We start from the raw sequence: 24308 nt of genomic DNA, 5'->3' as shown, positions 1-24308 counted from the left end.
TTTGGAACTAGATGGTCTTTAAAGTTGTTTCTGCCCCAAACCATTCTATGGTTCCCAGAGACAGCCCCTACAGATTCCTCCTGGACCATCCAGTAAAGTGGGTGTAACCCAGCTCTATTTGAGTGTCCATAGATATCCATCTCCTTCTCTTAATTCACACCTCTGTTTAGAAAAGGTAGATGGTTTTCCCATAGTGCACCTGCAGAAAATTGAAAGGAAACAGTTATTTTACTGTTGTGCAGAGATAAACAGGTTATGCCCTTCTGAAATGTTGGTTTTGCAACAGCTGAGTACACTTGAGCAGAAATAAAATCCTAGTGCTATTTCAGAGTGTAACTAATCTCACTTAGGTTTACTTAGGAGAAATAAACTCAGGTTAAGTGTATGAAAGTAATTTCTGTAGGGGTTGGATTTTTTTGGTGGGTTGTTTTTTTTTTTTTTACCTTTCTTTACACAGGGAATAATAAGTTATACTCTTAACTAGCATGAGACAGAAATCGGTGCTCCTTTTGAAAATTGGATGCTGGCTCAAAGACTGCTTATCCAGTGTCTGGAAACTAAACAGAAGTTTGAGTTAAAGTCACTGAGAAGGTTCTGCTGAAAACCACTTCAACTCCTTTGGCACAAAGCTCACAGCCGGAAATATTTCCTTGCCAGTTAACTAATGCTTCCCCTCTTGATCATGGTACTATAGCTGATGCAAATCTTTGCAGTTCATATAATTACACCCCACCCTCTCCAAACCCAAATCACACATGAAATGAAGAAATGACAGGAAAAAGGCCACATGCCACAATAATTACTATAATTTGTTCTGTTACTCCCTTGCTTTCTGGCTCAGTATGTGAGGCTCGATATTAATTTGCTTGTATAACTAAAGGTGTTTCCTCTGCTTGTTTATACTAGCTATGATTTCTAAACATCCTTGAAATTATTTTCCATAACATCTCTTCTCATCTTGATATTACTTCACTTTGAGATACTTATAGAAAGTGCTTCTTTCTATTTTTGAATAGATGCAGTTGGGAGCCAGAAAAATGACTATTTGTTTGCCTTTCTATTTTTGGTTTGAAATTGCTGGAAGCCAGTAGGTGGGGGTTTATTTTGTGTTCTAATGTTTTATTTTCAAAATAAAACAAATATTATGCATGAGGATTGGCACATATCTTAAATTACTGGTTTTAGTAACGGGAAAAATTCTAGTTAGAAATTCTTCTGAAGTGTGGCTCTATCTCTGGAAATCCTTTCTTGCTCACTTCAACAGAGCCTTGTATCCTCTTCCATTTCACTGAACGATTCTTTCCTATGCAGAGGAGTGAGTTTTATAGGAACTTTGGTGGCACTAAGAAGTTGGTATGTTTTCCTTCATCTTGTATACTGCACCAATTCTTTTGTCATCTGTTCATTCTACCAGTCAAAGGCAAATCGCTATTGGCTGTCATACCAAATGAAATGACCTGAATTGTCACTTAAATTGGATAATTACTAACTTCGTGTATCCTGGGAAATTAAAATCTAGTGTCTGCTGTTTGACTGCCCAGATATTGCTCTCAAGAAGGGAGAATTGCAGTTAATTATAAAATGGATAGTCCTTTATGAGGTTTCATCCCATTCAGGAATGCAGGCAGATTACCTAATTAGAATTCCAGGGAATTACTCAGCTGAAACGGAAATCAAAACCTTATAGATTTCTTTCAAAGTAAAAACCCAAAATAAACAAAACCAAACAGACAAAAACCCTACCCCAGTTTTACTTATTCTCTATGCATTTCCTAAAAAAGCTCAAACCCCACCCAACCAACCAAAAAGCAATCACCCAACCACATTCATGACCTTTATTCTGTTTATTTCATACAGGAGTTTGGATAGCTTTGAGTTAGTGTTCCTTATCACTGCTTGACTACTACTTCAGCAAAATCAGTTCACATAGCATTACCTTTCATAGAATCATAAAATGGCCTGGATTAGGAGGGATCTTAAAGTTCATCTAATTCCAAGCCCCCATCTTTAGAAAAGATTTTTTGGGGTTTTTTTTGCCAGGGTGGATGGAGTGGGGACAGTAAAGTTGGCAGGTCAAAGCATATTAACACATTGGTTTTACTGCCAAGGTTTATGTTATATGAAAATGTAATACAGAACTTAAACAAAAATTTCTCTTTTTACAGCTTTCCTACTAAGATCTGAAGCCGTTCATGGAAGTTGATGGCAACACTCTCGTAAGTGTAATTGAAGTTATGTCAGAGTTTCTGATCAGCTGAAGAGGTTGTATGTTGGGGTTGTGGCCATGCAGTCATGGAAGACGGTGGACAACACCAGTATCCAAACAAGATCTTGCTTATGGGCCATACCAAGGGGTGAGACTGATAGGCTGACCCAGTTCTGCTGTAGGGATGAAATGAAATTTATTGTATAGGCCTGATGTCAGGGGTGCCCTCACTTTCAAATCTTACCCCTTAATGCATGAGAAAGCAGTAACTTAGGACACATGAACTTAGCCAAAGATTTTCTTTAACCATGCATCTGTTTAACCCTTGAGGAGCTTAAGGAAAGCACAGCTTTGTAGAACTGCAAATCGTTGCTGCCTTTGGTGCCTTCATGCATTCATGAGATATGGTCTGGTCTTCAGTATTAGCTCAATGCCCCTGCTTTTGCTTGTAGAACAATATTTCTTTTCCCCCAAACAGCTTCATACTCCTATTTCACCAGAGAGATTTTTCTCCAAGGAGGGTTCACAGACAGCAAGCCTCTCAGTCTCTAGGCAGAAGCATCCCCTGGGGTGATCCTGGCAGCTCCCCAGGAGGATGCTACCCACCTGAGTTTGGTTCCCAGCAATAATTGCTCAAGGCCACCAATTTGGAAAGGAAACTGGAAACATGTAGCCTGCATGATATATATTTGCAAATCCTTGCTGTCAGGCAAGGACAAGGTAAGGGGAGCTATGAGGATGTGGGCCTAGTGAAGTTCTAGCACTTTCTAATGAGTGTTGTCAACTACCCTTGACCCAGGGTGCTTGGAGACTTTTATGGAGCTCCCTCTGACTAGGGAGGGTCAAGAACCCTTTACCTGATGGGCACCTGTCTAAGAGCTAGGCCCAGAATGCAGCCAACAGATCCAGCAGTTTGTGCAGCAGCGTGTGAAGGAGTGACGTAAGGGGGCCTCAGCTGAAATGGGGGTGCTTTAACAGTCTTAGGCATGCTGGTAACAGGGCAGGTTCCCTGATAGATGTGGGAGATAGTGGATGCAGCCCTCCAAGTCTCAGACTGCAGGAAGTGTCTGGGACCACCCTGAGACCAGGAGAGATGGCCCTCTGCCCTCTAGGAGGTGTGCCATCTTGGAGGAGCTGTGCTGCCAAGATGCAGGAGGAAGTGAGCAGGCTGTGCAGTGTCAGATAGGATGAAAGAGAAGTAGACAGGGTCTTATGAGACACAACAGTTTGAAGAGTCTCAGTCCCCACCTGCAATAGAGAAGCAGTCATCGTCTACCCCCACTACCAAAGTAAGCAAAGCCTCTGGAGAAGGGGAATAATGGAATTTGATGACTTTTAGTACTAAGAGCAAGGATCCTGCCCCACCTAAGAACTTGCAACTGTGAAATAGGTTGACTGCCCTAAAAATTGAAGAGGACCCAGATGTTCCTACTAGCAAAGGACCTCGTTCACCTTAACCATAAACCATGCAAGGCTACGAATAAGAAATGACGAGACATCACAATGGGTTGCGCCCTGCTGTGGGGAACAGAGGCACCCATCTGTCAGCCTGACCAACTGTCTAGAGAGGTTTGCTACCTGACAGGGTCCAGGTTCCAGGATGTTGTGGAAAGACTGCCAAAGCTTGTCCAGCACTCCTACCCCCTACTGTTACTCTGTGTGAGCACAAATGATACTGCCAGGGGAAATCAATATATGCTGAGGGCTGCCCAGCTGGAAAGCAGCTTTGCAGAAAAGGACCTGGGAGTCATGGTGGACGTCAAGTTGAACATGAGCCAGCAGTGTGCCCTTGCTGCAAAGACGGCAAATGGTACCCTTGCCTGCATTAGACAAAGCATTGCCAACAAGTCAAGGGAGGTGATCCTTCACCTTTATTCAGCACTGGTGAGGTCACACCTGGAGCACTGTGTCTACTTCTGAGCTCCCCAGTACAAGAGAGACATGGATGTACTGGAGAGAGTCCAATGAAGGGTCACAAGGATGATTAAGCGACTGGAGCATCTAATATATAAGGAAAGGCTGCGTGAGCTGGAACTGTTTATCTTGGAGAACAGACTCAGGTGGATCTTATTACTGTGTGTAAATACCTGAAGGGAGGGTACAAAGATGATGAGACACGCTCTTTTCAGTAGTGCCTAGTGATGGGACCAGGGTCAGTGGGCACAGGAGATTCTCTCTGAACATCAGGAAACACTTTTATTGTGAAGGAGACTGAGCACTGGCACAGGTTGTCCATAGAGGCTGTAGAGTCTCCATCCTTGGAGATATTAAAAAGCTAGCTGGATGTGGTCCTGGACAACCGGCTGTAGATGTCCTTGCTTGAGTCGGCGGGGGGAAGGGAGAAGGGTTGGACCAAATGATCTCCAGAGGTCCCTTCCAAGCTCAACCATACTGAGATTCTGTGGAAAAATAGGATCTCTAAACTGACAGAAGACTCACTGAAGTTGTCACTTCTCTTGTATGCATTTGCTTATCTCCGGAGCCTGCTTGGCCCAGGAGCAGCTGTGCTCAATGCTCACTTGTACAGCTCCCTTTGCAACTGGCTCATGGATGCGTTTGCCAAGTGGAGGAGTAGTGAATAGCAAGGTTGAAGCCTGCATTGTCCTGCAGGATCACTATCCCATCCTGTTCAGCACTCATGTCTCAGTAAACTGATGAGTAAACCAAAACCTACCAAAAAAAGATTGAAAGCTATGCTGTATTGCCAGCCTTGTCCAAAAATGAGGACCTTCCTAAAGCTGCAAATAACAGCTTTAACATTTTGCATTTATTTCAGAGCTTTCTGAGGATTATTGCTCTTGGATTTTCCCTGGTAACAGCAAGAGCTAGAAATAGATCTGAGTTTTTTGGTTTGTTTTTCAACTGAAACTCTGATAATAAAGGAGATCTTTTGCCATCAGGAAATTGAGCTTTATAGAGAAACATCCACCACTGTCAGAAGCATAGTAAAATTATGACATTTTGTTCAGTTTCAGATTGTTTCTGTGTCTGTCTGATAGTTACGGTACATTCACATCTGAAATGGCTGTTATGTACAATTGGTTTTACTGGTAATGTCCGTTTTTCACAGTTTTCTCTTTGTTCTGTACTGGTGTTAACGTCTCCCGTTAGGAGTGAAACTTAAAAGTATATCTTAATCAATGTTCACCCAGGTTCACTGAAATGAAAGATTTCTGACTCTCACAAGCCAGTTTTCAGAGAGGTAAACTTTAATCCACTTTTTAAGGAAAGGTTTGCCACTTGAGACTTGCAAGGGTGTTGGGTTCAGTTTTCCACAAGAATATAAAACCTGCTGGTGAGGCATCTTATTAATTTTGTAGTAGAATAATTTAAATATAGATTTTCTATTGGTTTAAAATAAAACCAGTTTCACTGAAAATTGTTTCTTTATTTCATAAAATACCTTTATGACTCCAAACACTAGTGCTGTGAAAAAAGAAGTCGCTTTTGTTTTATTCATAAATCAACAAGATTTGAGAAGGTAATTTTGTGAATAACACCAGACTTCATTTGCTGCAGCCCAGGATTAGTGGTTTCTCTTGTGCAGTGCACAACAGACCTTTTTTTTTTTTTTAATAAAATGACACTGGGCTTCTGAACAGCACTAAAAACATTTCAAAGTTGCTGACTTCCTGGTTTAGGATTGACTTTTAAAAAAAAAATATACTTCAGCTTTCAGGAATCCTGGGACTTAAAACCAGAAATGCATTTTAACTCATGAAATCTCACTCAGCAGTGATTTTATTACAGACTTGTCACTGTTTTAATCCAGACCAACTAAACACAGTGCTGAATGGTGAAACTGGCTATCCTTCCCTCATTAACTTTCTAACTCCTCCCTCAAAATATGAAGAGATGGGGATCCATCACCCCATCAGCGTGCAGCGGGAAACTATCATTGCCATTGAATAATAAATGCACATTTGTAAGTTCTTTATGCTATCCTGAGCTCTTCATAAGTAATCAGTTTCTTCCTCAGCCTGTATAAAAAGCAGACCCTAACAGATGATTTACATAATATGGATATTAACCCTTTCCTGACAGATGAGCCATAGACCATGTTATTTCTCTTTAGATCATCGGTAAGGTTAGTGGAAAGATTTACTTACTCCTCGGTTGCAAACATAGAGCCACATCCTGTCTCACTATTGCTCTTGTACATCGTTGTGTTGCTTAAAGATTAAATGACCCCAATGTAGTATCATGTCAAAGATGTGACATTGCCCCACTATATAGTTTTTTCATAAGGAGAATTGATTCATATTTGTTTCTCTTAATAGCACTTGGGTAGCTCTACAAGAAAGTAATTAGTGTGACTTCATGACCCATTGGTTCATTGAGGGTGTATTTTATGTCCACATGTCCTAAATACAGGACTGCTTTCTTTGGAATGAAGACATGAAGGGTGGCCCATATAGGATGGGGAAATAGCAGAGCCTCCAATAGAGCTGATGTGTTTTCTCATTGCTTTTTTTTTTGTCTGTTGTCATGGAGAATAGTCAGAGCGAGAGAGAGGCAGTGGTAGAATTAAAAAAAAAAAAGGAAAAAGAGGAGAAAAAAAAAGAAAAAAGAATACGTGATGATTAAGCAGGAATCGGGGATTATTCATTCCTGGTGAAGCCTCCCACAAGCGTGTTGCTCAGGTCATCTCAAATAAGCACCAGATAAGCACACGACTGCGATATGCGGTTCTGCACTCTGATATGTGCGGCAAAGATCACTGGCTAGAGAACGTTCTAGCTCTTGTAAATCCTGGTGGTAGCGGTCTCTCGTCTATTGCTGTTTCCAGATGGTTTAGCTTTACTCACCTTTAATTTGTCTGTGAGAAGAGCCATCAAATCCTTCAAGAATAATATGAAACGGTGTTTTATTTTCCTGAAAAGCTGGCTGGCTAGGCAGAGGGGCTGCATTAAGGATGTTCTTAGCGTAGCTCTGCAGCGGATCAGGTAGCTACTGGCTTTGCATAGCAACGTTGTGGCCGAGCACATTAAATCATACGTCACCTTATCCAGCACTTGTCATCCGGAGGCTTCAAAACCTTCCTAAAAATAATAAAAGGTGAATGCTTTTGTTCCCATGCTAGAGATGGAAAGGTTGAGGCAAAGTCAAGTGCTTTGTCCACAATCTCACGACCAACCAGCCTGTCTGGGGAGAATTTACTCCGAAAGCCAGACCTTACATTTCTAATGACCTCTTTCTTTGGTCTGTGGTCTTCTGCTTTAGTTTAATTTTCTATATGTTTATGTGGGATGAAGTATATAGACTGCAAATGAGTAAATATAATTCAATTGTGTTATTTTTTGCAGTGACTAAAACTCTCAAATATGGCATGGTAAACTTGTGGTATATTTATGTTTTATGGTTTGGATAGTCTGCTAGGTTTGTGTGATTTAAAAAAATTTTTAAAAAAGAAATATTATGAAACTCTTACATAGGGAGAAATACAGTCTCTTCCCTAAAAGAAAAAAAAAGAAGAGTGGAAAATCCAATTTCTGTCTTTTTCAGGATTTCTTAGAGTGGGCTAATCAACAATCAGACACCTGGCATGTACTTTTGATCTCCCCATATTTGTAAATTCCCCTCGTGGAGTGGAGTGTAATAAAGCATTAAAATACTGGAGTTCTAACGTCTATTTTTTAACTTCTGAACACAGAATACATTTCAGGCAAACACGTAGCAAAGTGAAGCTGCCCGTGGGTGTGAAACAGGAAGCACTAGTAGATAGACACATGTATTATAGTTACGTTTGCTCTTGCTCGACTAGATATACATCAATTTTAATTAACACGTTTTATGCCTCAGCTACTAACGTCCCTTCAGCAGTGAGTGGGTTATGCATTTCCACCCTGCATATACCACCAGCATCACCACCACGTCCTTCTCTAGCTTCCCCCTCCCCTTTCTACACAAATGTTGCAACACAATCTGAAATTTCCTCTTTTCTTTCCTTCCTGCATTTCTTACAGGTTCCCTTGCGTCAGAAGACAAAAAAGAAAAGTCAAGGTAATGAAAGATTGTTTTTTCTTTTCTCTTCTGGGTTCCTCTTTTGTTATTTTCTTAATATGTCTTATTCTTGGGAGGGTGAGGATTTTATACTGCTACTCAGCTGGTGGAAGGCTGCTTTTTAACTCCACTGATTCTTGCGCTGATTCAGAGACAAATGACAACGGACTGTTCCTTTGGACTAAATCCTTGTGGTATGTTAATTGAATCAAAGCTGAAAATCAGTGAGGTACAATCAGCTGCCTGTACATACACAAACACTAGCGGTTTTCATGTACTTGGCATAATAGTTTTCTCTAGCTGACTTAGAGATGTATTCTTTTCAGTGCAGCTGTGTGAAGGGAAATATATGCATGCTTCTCTTAAAAGGATCAAAGGATATATTTTTAATTTACGAGAACAAGTGTATGGTTATCTTAGCATTAATTAGCATCTGCATTATCTATAGCTTACTATTTTGTTTCTGCACATCAGAATGCCTTTCAAATGAATGCGTTACTGTCACAGCCATTATAAAACTGAACGAGTTCTAAGTGTATTTTAAAATATGCTTGGATGACTCACTGAGATTGCTAAGTAAGGTTGATATCTTTAATTGGCAGGAACAGCTTTCCTGGTAGTGCACTTTTAAACAAGCAGAACACTGTATTTTTAATGGCACAGGGTTCTTTACAATGAGCCGACGGAGGATATCGTGTAAAGAGCTGGGGCAAGCCGATTGCCAGGGATGGCTCTACAAAAAGAAGGAAAAAGGAGCTTTCATTGGCAACAAATGGAAAAAGTTCTGGTGTGTGCTGAAGGAGTCCTCGCTGTATTGGTACAGTAGTCAGCTGGTGAGTACAGCGTCCATCTAGCTCTGGGTGCCGGGTGAGCAGCATCTGCTGAGATGGAGAGAGGAGTAGCTGGGATCAAAATTTAAATGCACCCTGGAGATGTACAAGTAACTGGGTTTATTTCTCAGCCCTGACATTTCTTGTAGTCTGGGAAGTGTCTATGTGAATGTGAAACTAGCAGAAAACTCTGTTTTCTAGTTCAGCAAGTACTTGTGAAATGTTAACTTGTTGTCTGTTCTGCCCTTTAAAGAGCTGCTCTTTGCAGGCATTGGTGGCATTTGAATTTAGGAAAGGTTTTCCTGGGTTGGACAGTTTGCAGACACTCTCTATCATGACTCAAAACAGGAACAGTTTTTCACTTCTACTTAGTTTAATTTTCAAAAATCTCTTTCCTGCTTCTCTCTCCATCCTCTTCCACATTTAGATTAATCTGTTTTTTTGCTGTTGTTTGTTTGTTTTTTTGTCTGTTAGGGTTTTTTTATTCTACTTCTTTTGTTTCTCTCTTTTTATCCCAATTGGCACTGGCAGGGTTGCAGGTATGAGCATTGTCATTTGGTGAAGTTTTTACCCCTCATCTTGCTGATGTCTCATCCAGAGCATTGTAATTAAAGGTTCTCATGTTCTGCTGATTTTTAACTTCCTTCTCTGATGAGTTGATGCTAAAAGTCAAATCTCTAGGAGCACACTATTTTGAAATCAAGGTCCAGCTTTCTGTTCAGAAGATGAGCTTTCCTCAGGACAGCTGGTATAGATAGCATTTCTCTTCCTGCTGATCCAGCCCAAATATAGTACTCCACTTATAGTCTGAGTGGGAAATTGGCTGAGACAAAGAACAGCAGGCCTTGAACTCCTGCAACCAACTAAAGAACTAGGAATTAAAAACGGAAAAGAAAAAAAGGGAGGGTGGGTTGGATGATGTAGTGAGAAATTCAGGGTAAACCTTTTAATGAAATGTTATAGTTGAGTGTAAAGAAGTAGTGAGTCCTGGGGAACAGCTGGTTTTATTCCTGACTTTTTGCTACAGCTTGGCTTGATTGAGCAGAGACAGTATCTTGACCATCTCAGCTATAATTATTCTCATCACCTTGCTCTCTTGTACTGCTACTTCTAAAAAATCTCCTATCACATTCAAATGATGGACTGACAGAGCCCAGAACTGGTGTTTGTGGAGGATTAGGGGATGCCAGCAACAACGTAAGTTGAAACTGAACAGTTTCAGTGTGGAATTGTGGATGGGCATCAGATTTCCTAAAGGCAAATGGCTGTTCTGGAAATCAGCATCTGTCAGGCTCAGCGAAGGATTAAAGATTAAAGAAAGCCTTATTAATTCTTAGAAATTTTTAAGAATTGAAATGCAATATGGATTATTTCTGGTTGTGTATTTATATTGCAGTAATCCCCATTAAACATCTTCCTACTTGTTTCATTCAAGTTACAAATAAAGTAGTATAAACTATTAAACACCCCACCTCCCTCCCCCCCAAAACCCCCAAAAACTCAAACCCTAAACAAAACTTTGCTCATGTAAAGAGTATTTCACATTCTCCCTTCAGTTGTGGATACAACGTTGTTTTCTTTCAACAGAATGAGAATTTTGACGTTTCTTAAATGGCATTTAAAGATGGTATTAGTTACTCTTTTTAGGGGGAAAAGTCAAAACACCTTTGCTGGTTTTGGACTGTTGTTTTTTGTGGTGTTATGGTAGTCTCATCTAGCTTCCTTCAAGGATCAAGTCAAATACATGTGTGAGAGAAAGAAAAGAAATAGGAAAAGCAGAGTAAATTTAAAAAAAAAAAAAATTGTTTTTCCAATGCTTGTAATACTTCTGCTTGAAAGACATGGCCTGGCAGATACACTCATCGGTGGCATTAATACCCTGAAAAGCCTTATTAGCACTGACTGTTCTCAGTCACCTCTTATGGTTGTACTTCTGGCCAAGCAGCATTAAGAAAGGTGAACTGGCTCGCTGACATGAATCTGGGAAGAAATAAAACAAGGCAAGACTAGGCAAATTTTAGATTCAGGGAGGTGAAGGGTTCTGACGGACAGGAAAGAAAGTGATCTAGTTCCTTTACTTGTTGTGGCATGGCTAAATTCCTGTCTCAGGATCCAGAGAAGCCATGGTCATGCTGATCCCAGTGTTATTAGACAGAACTCGTCCTTTGGGTTCATGCCTGCTCTCCTGCTGTCTTTGATGCCCCCAAATGAACAAGGCTGAAGAATGTGTGGCAGCCTCATTCTGGTTTATTTCATATACCCTAAAGATGTCATATGTCTTCAAAATACTGTTGGCTTATGACAGCCCTGGCTTCTCACCTATCTTGTGTTTCTTCTTGTAAACACGCTAGCTGGTAGCATCTCTTTGCTTTCAACTTCTGCTGACTTTCACACACTATTTTACACTAAAAACCTGAATTATCTTTGGACAACTTAAAGTGCAACCTCTGCATGATTCAGGCGACATTTGCAGAATGGCAGTAACTAGGGGGTGTGGGAAGGAGAGAAGGTGGCCTTTGCTAAGATCTGCATACTTAAATTTGATGAGACCAGAACCATGCTCAGAGTCATATCTGAGATGAATTAGACCGAATGTGTTTTCACAGATATTTTCACCTCTAGATTGATATTGAAGCAGAAATTTCAGTAGACATAGTCACTGGCTTGCTTGATATTTATTTTTACTTCAGTGTCTGGCCTGGGTTTAATACTGCCTGCACTTCCACTGCCTTCAGTGGAGTTAATCCTTGGTTCCAATGGGCCATCCGAGATGAAAATACTGAGTTCGTAGCTGTGTTGAAAGAGGGGGAGTCCTGCTCCTCCTGTGCCCGAGGCTTCCCATGATGGGCCCTCTTCGAGGCTGAAGCAAAAAGTGGTGGTGAAGGAGCAGAGCTGAGGTTGAAGGGACCAAGGCATGCTGACTGCCTGTAGCTCCGCCTGACCAGTTTCCCCTCTTGTGAGAGAAGAGTGTGTTTTGTACGCGGCTGTGTGGAAACCGCAGTAAACCAGACACTGGCAACTGTAGCATAGCAACAAGCTGCTGGACCTAACCTTTTTTTCTAATGGAGATGGAGAAAATAGGGAGTGGGTGGTATTTGTACGTGCATGTGCGTTGTCCAGGATTTGGGTAGGTAACCTCAGCTGATGTGTCCTCGGTGAAGTCTGTCTTCAGGCATCTCCAAAGCTCTGGATGTTTCTGTCGCACTGACTTAATTTACCTTCAAGCCACTCTGGTTCTGGGTCTTGCACAAGAAGGTTGGGGGAGGAGATATAGGACACTTGTGGTGACATTTGTAGACAGTAGGTACTTCAATTTAACATAAAATGCATGGTGAAAGCCACAGCTCAAAAGAGAAAGAATAATAAAATGCTGAGAAGTGTCAGCAACACCAGATCAGTCAACCCGAGAATCGGACTTCTCCTTCACTGAAAGCAAACTGGAGCGCACAGGAAAATCCAGATTAGCTCTTCACCAGCTAGCTGAGGTGCTTGGATGGTGAAGTTAGGACCCCGGTGGTCTCAGCAGGCTTGGGTAGACTGCCCTGCAACACTGCAACTGCCCATGTATGCTTCTTCTTTCTATAAAACACGGATACCACATGAGGCAGGCCAACTCTTGTTTGCAGCATGGACGCTCCCCCATCCTGGGGAGGGGAAGCTGTTTCGACTAGGAAGAAACACAGAAGGGTCGGCTATGCAACAGAAACACAGAAAACATCAGAAAATGAATGTGAGCAGCCAGACTTTCTGGGTGCATTCCGGAACACCAGACTCCTTGGACAACTGCACTTGGTTGGCCTTTGGCTTCCCCCTTGCAGCTACTGATACTTGTAGACAGGTGCCTTGAAGTCAAGAATTTAAAGAGGACAGTGTGCGATCCTGCCAGCCCTTTTAGCAGTTTTAGTTCTCATACTGAAACCCTGGGGGGAACAAGTACTCCTGCATACAAAGAGGGGTAGAGGAGGAAGGTCATCACATATAATCCCAGGCTCCTGTCTCCTTGCTCTTGTTGAGACTACATTGGACAGTGTTGGCTGGAAAGGGATGGAGGACTAAATGCCTCTGTCTTATGGACCTTTAGGATAGCTTGGCTGGTTTTAAATACAGTTTTGCAGGATGTGTTAATGATGGTTGTCATGGGGATTCAGCTGAAAAAGAAATATAAATATAAAATCAAAGGGTTGCAGGCTGTGATCTACTGTCACTATTTATCTTTGGTTTTTTTTTTTTTTTCCTTGATCACTGCATTTAAATTGGTCCTCACTCCAACCGCTTTGCCAGGAGCTGTGTAATTGCAGTCTTTTAAAACAGAAACCTTTCACCTTTGAGTTATAGTTGCTGCTTATGTGAATGATAAAAAGTCATGGATGTCAGTTGATTTTGCCAAGGGCTTCAGGGACCTCTGAACCAATATGTTACACAAATTTTTCACGGTTCTGTAGGTTGCCTCACTGATGTACTCGGCAGACGGGAAAAAAGACCAAAAATGCTTGAGCACTGACTTGTTCCTGGGTCTTCCGAGGGCAGCACTGAAACACTGAGATGAAGCCATCGGGGTACTCGGAATTGTAGATTGGTGTTGTTCCACAATAACTAAATATTTTTATTTTACAGCACTATTTTAAAAAAACTTTCTGCATCATCACATTCATTTTAAATATTGAAAAAGGTCTATTAAGTGATTTACTAAACCTCCTAAAGCCACAATGTTTAGACAATGCACTGAGGCAAGATAAAAAGAACATTAGCTTCTTTCATTGGATTCAGTCATTACGATTCATATTTGTTGAATTTTTTTTGAGTTAAAAGATTTTTCTGTGAAAAAGTGATTACTTTCTTTTTTGCCCTGAGCATTTGCAGAGACAGTTGTTATTGAAATGATTTTCCTACAATTTATATGTTAGGCTAACCTGCATAAACCCCACAAGAGATAACAGCTTATTCTTTTAAACATCCTGATTAAATAGGAAACAGGTCAAGGTTCTTCTAATCTGAGTTTTCCAGGGCTATTTTACAGCATTTCAATAAAATCTGAAGGAAGTTTGAGTGGAATGTGTGAGTTAAATAACAGCATGCTTAAAGTCCCATTAACGATAACATTGCAGAGCGAAGAAAAAAAATTAGGGCTTCTATATAGTTTTAATGTTTTAAAATGTCATTTTTATCCAAAAAATGACCAAAAAGATGAGTTCCACATGTGTTCTATCCCTAGTGTTTATTTTGAGTTTTATTTGCTCACTATAATAACACACACAAGGTTCTACTGTTATGTTTTGGTGGGTTTTTTTCCCTTCCATTTTTTCTGACAGTTACGGAACTACATACCCATACTGTTGGCTGTTACATAGATGGCACATTTGAGATGTGTGCCAATAGTGCATTAAAAAAAAAAAAGATATGTGGTTTTTAAAATTCACACCATTATCCTCCTTCCTTTCACTCATACATAAAATGAGACCTTAACCTCTTCTCATAAATGAGCAAATGTGAAATCATGGACAGAATGAATATAAAACCTGATTGCACTGAACATAATCTTTTGCCAGCTGGAATGTGCCAAATACTGCATATGGCTGGAGATTTCTCTGTTGTAAAACTAGTAAGAGTAAATTACTGAAATCAAAGCCTACAGACCTATTTCCATTAGAAATTTAGAGAGTATTCCTCTAATTTAGATACTCATTAGATATGTCAAGGGTTCAAGTCCAAGTTCCATCTCCACATGGGTGGAAGCACTCCATGTGAGTGTGCCTACACTGGCTTACAGGATCCTGGTAATTCAGTAGCCCAATACAAAATCTGAATGATCAAATATTTGCATAAAGTAAAACTGAATTGACAGCAGAAGCAGTGACTTATCTAATGGTGCTGCATGGACTTAATCTCATGAGTGTCTGAGCAGCACCCTAAGCAATTTGTAGGATGCAGCCTAGACAAAAAGCTACTGGACCAATAGATGAAACTGGCTGAGCTGTGACTGCAGTTCTAACAGGCAAGGCCAAACCCTAGTCACACCCTCACCCATCTGGTGGTTTACCTAGCTCAGGCTATGGATTCAATCATGTGTGGGAGAGAAGGGACCTGGGTATATTCCTTTTTACAGGGTCTTTATTTTTTTTCTTAAACTGTGATTATTGGTTGGAATTAGATGATCTTTAAGGTCCCTTTCAAACCAACCCATTCGATGATTCTATTCTGCAGAGAAATAACTGGCATTGTCCATGATTCTCATCCAGCACTGTGTGTAGTAATGGTGTTGATACCCAATGAACTGCTTTGTTGAGGTTGGTCTCTGGTGTTCTTAATCTGGTTTTGGGAACCAAATAAGAATTTCAGTATTCTTGCTGCACCTGTTCTGGTAAGTGACACCTCCTTTTGGTAGAGAAATGCAGGACAGTACATTATCTTTAGTGAAATGGATCCCATGAGATTCTCCTTCAGTCACCCCTACTCATTTGCTCATCCCTATATAATTAGTGTACTATGCATCTGGGATGGAAATAGTAGCTTGTGGCTTAATCAACTGAAATATATATAAAACTCAAAACTTTTATTTTCTTAGTTAATTGTTATTTTGTCCAATGTGTTTAGTTTCACTAAATTCCAACCTGTGAAATGGAAACAAAATCTCCCCAAGCCAGGATTTAAACAAGTTTGATAGATACAAATATTGGACAGAGAAAGGTACTGCAAATAAGAACATTTCTGTAGAAGTGAAGTCACATTGCAAAATCAAGATTTTTTTTTTTTCTCAGTCCAGATGCTAATAAACATCATTGTTTCTTCTGAACTGACAGAAAATGCTGTCCCCCACATACTGCTTTTTTTCTCTTTTTGGTTCTGGAGCAGGCAAAACCATTTACTGGTGAAGATGCAAAATATAAACCTCTCACATGAATATTTAATACATGTAGACTGCAGGAATGATGGTTATGCCATCGTTTATTGTGTACCAAAGAACAGATATGCAGAGGTGCAGGGAAGCCACCCACTGAAAAATCCATTCTGTATCCATATTTCTGTTCTCAGGGATCATGCTTCCAAGCATTAAATCTCAAAGACTTGTCTCGATTAACATCTTTTTATAGTCTCTTTATATTCATGCATAATGTGACTTGAGATGCTGTCAGTCATCTTCTGTCTTTGTAACTGTGTATATTTTACCTGCTTTAACTCTGTGTACGTTTTCAGAATTGTAATGTGCCCAGGGATAAGGACTGGGAGCAGCAAAAAAAAAAAAAAGATTCAGGAATGAACACTCTGTATTTTGGAGAGTATGGTTTTTCTGACATTATGTGCTACAGACTTTTGTCTACATTATTGCTCCTCTTAGGAGAAACCCTAGTCTTGCTGCAGCTGATTGCATGAATATAGATGTAGTAAAGGAGGATGTTTCAGCTGCAGACAGCAAGAACAGAGATTCGAGGCTAACTGACAGCTTCAGCTTTGCTGGAGCCACTCTGACACAGAGTCCAGCTGACGCAGAGCAGAGATGCTGGTGCTCAGTAGACCCTCTCCTGTTCTGAAAGGGATGATTGCATATGAACTGTGTACTGTACATGTCTGCCTGACTTTTGCTACCTCCTGTACCATGCCTGCAAATGTCTGCAGTGTGTGTGACAGTTGGGTGGCCGAAGCCATCTGAGGCTAGTTTGCAGTGTTTAACAACAGAGCTCGGCTGCATGTGGGACCTTCCCCGTGCACTGTTTCATCTCCTGGCAGGGGAGCAGCCCATATTGTCTCTGCCTTGCTCACGTACAGGCATATATAGGTGACCCTACAAAACGGTCTATGATACAGTTACCTGTGGGAGAGTCTTCTCCATCTTTAGCTAGGATCATTTCGGGTCACTTTTGAATTCTCATTGCTATAGATGTGTATTTTTCAATCATATGTAGATCGTTATATGTGGGGCTGTTATGCATATGTGTAACACACACGCATGCTATATAATGGAACAAATTCTTCTTTGAGATTGCATGTAGCATCCAGACCTGAATGGATGTTAAACCCCTTATTCCTTCTTTCTCTTGTCATCTGTCTCTTTTGAGAGGCTTCTGTTTTTAGAGCTGAGGTTCTGTGGTGTATGCATAGAGCGTGGTTGGTCTCTTTGTTGAAAGAAGTTGTAAGATCACTGATGGCTATAAAGGAATCGGGTTCCTCCACATTCCCACTGCTTTTAGTCCTGGTTTGATCCAAACCTAAATTTTGCCCTTGACAATTTCAGACTCTGGGCTAGGCTTATGACTTACTCGTGAATCTTAGGTAACAGTGCTCTTACACAAATGCTTCGAGGTGAGGAGGAGGGGGAATATACCTCATCACTGTTGTAGAAGTTGAGGATCCTTCTTCTTTCAGGTGCTTTGGTATTTGGAAGTGTACAACAAATCATATACTCACATTCTGCCACTTGCACAGACAAGAGTGGTGGTTTTCGAGCATCCAGAACTTGCACATAGAGTAACTGGTATAGGAGTATTTCTTGTTCCCAAATATCAACCAAAACTTTGGGTGTTAATCTGTCCCCATGGTGATGAGCATACATTTTCACAATGTAAGAACTTGTCAAAAGCAAGCACTTGCCTGTTAAATATTGTTGAGCATTGAAGTCTGGTAGTTTACCGATTGGTTGATGTGGTTATTTTTATTTTTTTTAATTGCAGGCTGAAAAAGCAGAAGGATTCATCAGACTTCCAGATTTCAGTGTGGACCGAGCAATTGAATGCAAAAAAAAGCAGTAAGTATGTCTCTTCCCCTCAGCTTTGCATGATTTTTACAACGTTGCAAGGAGTTGAATCTCAGTAGTGCCTGACAATGAAGCTGTGGGGAGCTTTTCTGTGTTGTATAAATAATGAGATATTAATTGATCTACTGAAAGAAAACCATATTGCAAAAATATTTTTGAAAATTCACTGCCAGATGTGCTCTGTTAAAAGTACAAATGAAAACGTAGATCACTATGCAAAATGGCTTTTTTTTTCCTTCTCTGTTCACTAATTATGATTAAGTTATGTTCTGTCTCAGATACCTTCTCTTAGGTGGGGAGGTCAACAGTGGTGCAAGTAATGATGCTTCCCTCTGAGTTGGGGCTATTGTTTAGGCTGCTGTGGTGCAACTTTGTTTAGCAGGGTACGAATTTCAAAATATTCTCTTCAAACTCTATATGCAGCACTGACTTCCAGCTGCTTCTGAGTACACTTCAAAGGTTTGGAGTGGTGTTGCTGCTATTCAGAGTTATAAAGCTCCGCATGGTTTTTATTCTGTCCCTCAAGAGAAGGCCTTTGTTCTTCTGTTCAGGTCTCATGCTGACATTAGCTGTAGGTGTTCTTGAGGCTGACTGTGGACTTGACTCCTCCAAAGAAAGGGGACAGCTATTTTGAATATGGGGAGCTCCATTTTCTTTTCTCAGGGGAAAGGTTGAGTCACATAACACAGGACCAAGAGCAAATGTTGCCCTTCACTTCTGCAGCCCTTGACTGTCAGTGACTGGGAGGAAAATGTGGGCTCATCACTTATTTAGGATGGGGCAAGTTAGGAGAACTGTGTAGAGTGACTGGGGATGTTGGGTATCAGTCAGATAGTGAGTGCTTCCATGGGACAGTCAGTCACCTAAGGAGGAACAAACGAGGGCAGGCACACAGTCTCAGCATCCTATGTTTTAGGGGAAAAAACCACCCCAAACAGAACAAAACCCAAACCAACCTCTGAAAAGCCTTACTGGTGGCTGTTCAGCTGAAGCACAGCCTGGGGCTGAGACCAACAGGTTAACTGTTGGCATGTCAAGGGATCACTTCCACTTTATTTCAGACCTGCCACCTAGTTGCCTCTTTGGTGCCTCTTAAAACTTGCCTTGGAAGTGACAGTGACGAGTCAGTCCCTATTCACAAAGTGCGTGCCCCTTACAATTTTACCGAATTATATCTCCTTTCTCTCAACCATCAGTTTTCTGTGCTGTGGGGTGTTAGCCTGATTAATCACTCACAGGAGCTCTTCCATACCTTGGGTCATCCATGGCGCTTCTCTGAACCTTTTCCAGGTGTACAATGTTTTTCTGAACTGGGGGAGGCAAAGCTGCACACAGTATTTTAGATGTGGGCACATAACTGAATTATGTAATGGCATAATGAAGGCCTTTGTTTTATTCTTCATTTCTTCCTTTTTAGTTCCTCTAGTTCAGTTTATATCCTCTGAATAATGTGTGGCCTAGGAAATGAGCTAAGAATAGACTAGTGTTTTAAGGAAAGAGCTATATGGATGATAAGCTGATCTAGACTAATATGAATAACTACTTTAAAAAATTCATTCAGCTCTTTTTTTCTTATGTGAACTAGTTTTTTTTTTTTTTTTTTTTTTTCATATATCTTCTGTTTTTCTTTCCTTAAAGTGCTATTAAGATCAGCCACCCACAGATCAAGACATTTTATTTTGCAGCAGAAAATGTTCTGGAAATGAACACGTAAGTAGGAGCGACTGGCCGTGTTTCATCCTGTCTCACGCCTGAGAACACCCTTTGAAAGTTCGTTCTCTCACTGTCAAGTGGTTGTTGACAAAGTGATACAGGGAATTACTGAGTCTGGTTTATTTTCTGGTCATTGTATAGAAGGAAAATACTGCTATTTGTTCACTAATGACGGTTGAAATCAGAATCGCATTATTAGCCCAAGTTTTGGTACTCATCTTCCTGATATTTGCTGGTACAAATTGCATTCTGTTGAGAGGTGCAATGATTTGATAGCAAGTTCATCACCTTGGGAGAAAATGAGTGAAGAAAGGGAAGAGAGAGAAAAACTTAATATAGTTTTGTCCCAGAAATGATCTAGGACTAGAATATAATATTGTCTACTTTCAGAGTAGCATGTCAGCTAACAAGGAAGGTCAAAGGGATAGAAAGGGCTGCTTCTTTGACAGTAAGTAAGCATTTACTTCACCGCCAAACCATGTTGCAGTTAAATGATCCTCATGACAGATCAGAAATTTTCTTTCCACAAATGTCCGTATTCATGCAGTTTTCAATGCAAGAATTAAAAATTGATATGAAACTGCCATTTTAGAAACCACTGAGCTATCAGAAATAGATATTACTAGCTATTGATTTAGCTGATTTAGATACATCTCATATTTTCTTTGTCTTTTTTACTCCAGATAGCAGTCTGCTCACAATGCTATTGCATTAAATGGCCAAATACTGGATACAAAGCACTGCAATTTAAATGGGAAGAGAGCTCCTATGGTAGTCAGGTCAGGATTTTAATCATGGCTCTGCTGGCAACCTTTGTGAGATTCTTCATATGGCATTGACTGTTCTTTCCCTCTATAAACAGGAGACCTTATACATATTTACCACAACAGAAAAGGATAGAGGTTGAGAGAACATGTGACCTTCCAAAGGGCTATAGATGTAGAATGTACAATACTACAGTAGTGCATGTACATATATATATATTCATAAATCTGTATTCTATAGATGCATACAAGTAAATATAGATGGAAAAAACATATTGCCCTTTGCAACTTGGAGCAGCACAGTGCATACTGGTGGGGAGATAACCATCTCTTTCTGTATCACTGTGTTTCCTACCAAAGCTTCTGAACAGAGTGAGAAGTTCTTGAGGCAGATGGGCTGAGGATGACTGAGAATGAGGGAGTGCTGAACAGGAATATTTCTGTAGAGATAGTAACCCTGGCTGAGAGAAGAGGGAAGGATCTAGGGAGAAGCAAAAGGAAAATTAGAGCTAATGGAGGATGCTAGTGAGTGCTAGAAGCCAGTTTGGAGCCCAGCTGGAAATTCTCAGTGTCTTAATGACACTTTTGAAATGTTTAGTCTCATGAGAGTGAATGATTGAAATCTATGCAGGTGTCCCAGCTCTTATGCCCCTGAACGATTTTCTTCAAACTCCACTTCTTAAGTAAATTTAATTTTGGCTTAAGGCTAGGTAGCCTAGTGTTAGAGTAGCTTGCATTATACTGCACTACTACTAATTCCTCACTGTTGTAACTGCTGATGTTTTCATTGGCAGAGTATAAAATACATGCATTTAATACATAAAGTACACGCATACTCACGCATATGTCAAAACAGACTAAAAGACATCTGTTCTCTTGGCTCCAGTCCTGCAAATACATATGTATGTGAGTGGTTCCAGTGAACTCACTGGGGCATTCGTGTGTGTCGAGTTACTGGTGGTCATAAATGCTTGACAGATCATGACCTTTCGTAACTCTTCATGCATATATATCTATTAGATCAACAGTGGATTTATTAATACAGTCATTTGCTTCATTAATTTAGCATGTATTTGCCATTGTCATGCACAAATGAAAAGTAAACACATGCTGGCTAGTGGCATGAATTTTACCTGGCTACTTGCATCACAGTTACTAGTGATCTCTCCAACTTGTGTTTAATGAAATCCTGGCTTTTTTAGTAAACCTTTTATTTTGTTAAGATTGTTTGATTTAAAAAAAAAAAAAATCATTCTGTTATGATTGGCTGTTTGAAGAAAGTTAATAATCCACTCTTATGGAAATGACACTTTGTTTTCTTGATTTGCTACATGGCTCTGTTGTTCACACTGCAGTGTAAAAGTCCAGTTACTTTGACACTGATCTTACTTGCAAATTTCCCATTGTTTCAGTAGAACCACGATCAGATACAATGTTTTTCAAGAATTATGAATCTTAATTCCTTCCCTTCCTACATTCCCTATTTTGACCTTGAGTTTCAATCTGAAAAGCTTTAAGTTTCTTTAGCTGTTAGTGTCTGAAAACCTGGATAGATCTGAATGATGTATAGGCAAATACAATGCATAAAGACTATATCTAGTAATTGTTTCTAGCACTAGAAAAATGCAACCACCTAGGAAGAGAAATGAAAAACCCATTAATAGCTTAAAGTGAAACAGGAAGTACAACTTATTAAAACCAAAAGTACATAGGGGTTGACGAAAGGAGTGAATAATGGTCAGAAAATCTAGTTTAAATGGCTTAGATTCTTAGACTGAGCAGTGATAGCTTTGGCCAAGGCAGCTGACATATATTCTATGGCCTCTATGTCTTTTCCTTCATTTCAGGGGAAAGATGACACCTCAATAGCAAGACTGAGTCACTGACCTTGTGTTACAGCACATATACTTTCCCTTTAGCTTCTGCAGATACACTTCCTTTCACCAGTAGTGCTTTTTTTTCAGGATCAGGGAAAGATTATGTCCCCAAAAACTAGTCCTGCTCATCATGGGGAATATTTGAATTTAGGCACCTGGTGCCTTTCTAGAAGATGCTCTAAGAAATAGAAAGAAATTTTGACATTTAGTCTTCAGGTTAATGAAAATAGATGTAGTAATACAGAACACATCTGAAAGGGGCAAAACTGTCCAAACAGCATGCAAGTATCCCTAACTCTATATTCCCTCTGTTTCAAATACAGGTGGCTAAGCAAGCTGGGGATGGCTGTAGACCCTCAAGCACCCAATGGAAAGAATGAGGAAGGTATGCTTCTAATGGTGGTTTCAGTGTGTAAAACTACATCATGTTCTTCACAGCTTTTTATTGGCCAAACTTGTCAGCTCTTTTCTTTCTTTTAAATTACCAGCCTGGGTCTGTCTACTGACTGAGCTCAGGGAAACCACACTGGCACAACACAGATTAATCACAGAAAAATAAACATTGGTGAGAAACGGTGCCACTGAGGGACACTTGGTGATCTTGTGAGAGGTGTGTGACTAAATCTGAGCAGTTTGCTGGCTCACTAAGCCTACCAAGTGTAGAGAGAAACAGCTGTGTTACTCTGGGTTTTGAGTCAGTAAGGTATACTACAGGAGTTGTGCTACAGCCTGGGAGCTCGCTAGCTTGGGAACTCCTTGGGCTATGTAGACCTGCCCCTAATGTCTCCTCCATTCCTGGGGGTTTGAACAGCAGCAGTGTTGGGGGGTGGTGTGGTGGTGGTGGTGTACTGAAGCATACGATTTCCTTCACAGCCAAGCCCAAGAGTTCATTGTGGATATAATAATTTTAGCAATTCTGTAGAAATTCATTTATTTTTTTAATTTGCACACTGACCTAGCAGAACTTTTTGGTGGCAGGATACATGCACTTGAATCCCGAATCTGTGTAGAGAACAAAGCAAGTCACCCATTGGAGTGGTTGGAAAAGCTGCTGCTGAGGACATGTGATGGGAACTGGTTTAGAATGAGAAGCACTGTGGATAGTATTATGATAGCAAACCAGGGATGAACTCTGACCTGAGGAATATGTATCTTATGAGCTTTTGACCCTCCATTTTAAGAGTATTGGTACCTGGTGCCTTTTTTTAGAACTGCTCAGGCTGTGAAGGAGCTGACATTATGAAGAAGAAACTGGTATTTTTAGCATTATGAACAGTTAGGTGATGCAGCCTATTTTGTCTAGGCACTGAAATGCTCCTCTCTTCAACCCTTCTGCTGTTTCCCAGAATAAGATTGTGGTTTATGTCCAGGCCATTATTGATTAGTCTGATCTGGCCCTGTTTATACCCTGCCATTAAAAACAGCTTTGGGGCTGGTACACATAGATAACACCAGTTTCTGGAGATTCAGGAGGTCTCATCAGTTTCTTTGTTTTCAGTTAATGGTTACTCTTTATTTCTTGTTAGGAAACTTGTTAATTCCCATACACCCACATTCCTCCAAAATACCTGTCTTCTCTTTGAACCCAATTTTGTATCAAAATAGACAGAGATAATTAGGATAAAGGTCTGTATTGAGTATTAGGCTGTGTAGCAAGAACTGCATGGTAATTGTATTCGGGGAGGCAGCATCCAAATGTGTTGTCCATGTTTTCACAAAGGAAGAGTTTGATAGAAGATAAGGATGGTCAAACTCCTATACATGAAAACAATTTCTTTTTTAAGCCTCAAAAAATGCAGTATTGGTTGTGCTGGGTGAGCTGAGAATAATAAAACAATTCAAAGAGACTCAGCCCATTAACGAGTGAAAAAAAATTAGAGAAAGGTACAAAATAATCCATTCAGTAACCTCTGCAGCAGGTTATCTAATTACCCTGCAATAAACATAGCATAGCCAAGATTTCTGCAGCTTTTGAAGCTGGTGGCCCATTTCCCCTTCAGAAAAAGGCAACCCAATTCTGGTGTCAAACACCTCCTTGTCTTTTCATGCGTGTTTTGTCACAGGTGCTCTAGCAGCTGCCTTGAGCGTGGGTTCAGCACCCCACCAAGGAGCCTGGGTGGATGAGCCCTTGAAGAGGCACTGCTACATTTCAGAAAAATGCTGTCACTA

The 24308-nt window shown here is 40.4% G+C and overlaps 1 protein-coding gene across 1 annotated transcript in view; it reads left to right on the top strand.

Moving 5' to 3' along the window:
- Positions 1–8366: 8366 nt before the first annotated feature.
- The window catches only part of IPCEF1 (interaction protein for cytohesin exchange factors 1), a 36440-nt gene continuing 20498 nt past the window's right edge, over positions 8367–24308 (top strand). The window contains exons 1-5 of the mRNA XM_010161965.1: positions 8367–8403; positions 8873–9042; positions 17703–17776; positions 19424–19495; positions 22463–22524. Coding sequence (XP_010160267.1) covers positions 8367–8403; positions 8873–9042; positions 17703–17776; positions 19424–19495; positions 22463–22524 — 415 coding nt within the window. The remainder of the gene's footprint in view (positions 8404–8872; positions 9043–17702; positions 17777–19423; positions 19496–22462; positions 22525–24308) is intronic.

Source organism: Eurypyga helias, unplaced genomic scaffold (genome assembly GCF_000690775.1).
Source record: "Eurypyga helias isolate BGI_N326 unplaced genomic scaffold, ASM69077v1 scaffold14512, whole genome shotgun sequence".
In the NCBI taxonomy this organism is placed as follows: domain Eukaryota; kingdom Metazoa; phylum Chordata; class Aves; order Eurypygiformes; family Eurypygidae; genus Eurypyga; species Eurypyga helias.
The sequence above is the reverse complement of the archived record's forward strand: the minus strand, read 5'-3'. Positions and strand labels throughout refer to the sequence as shown.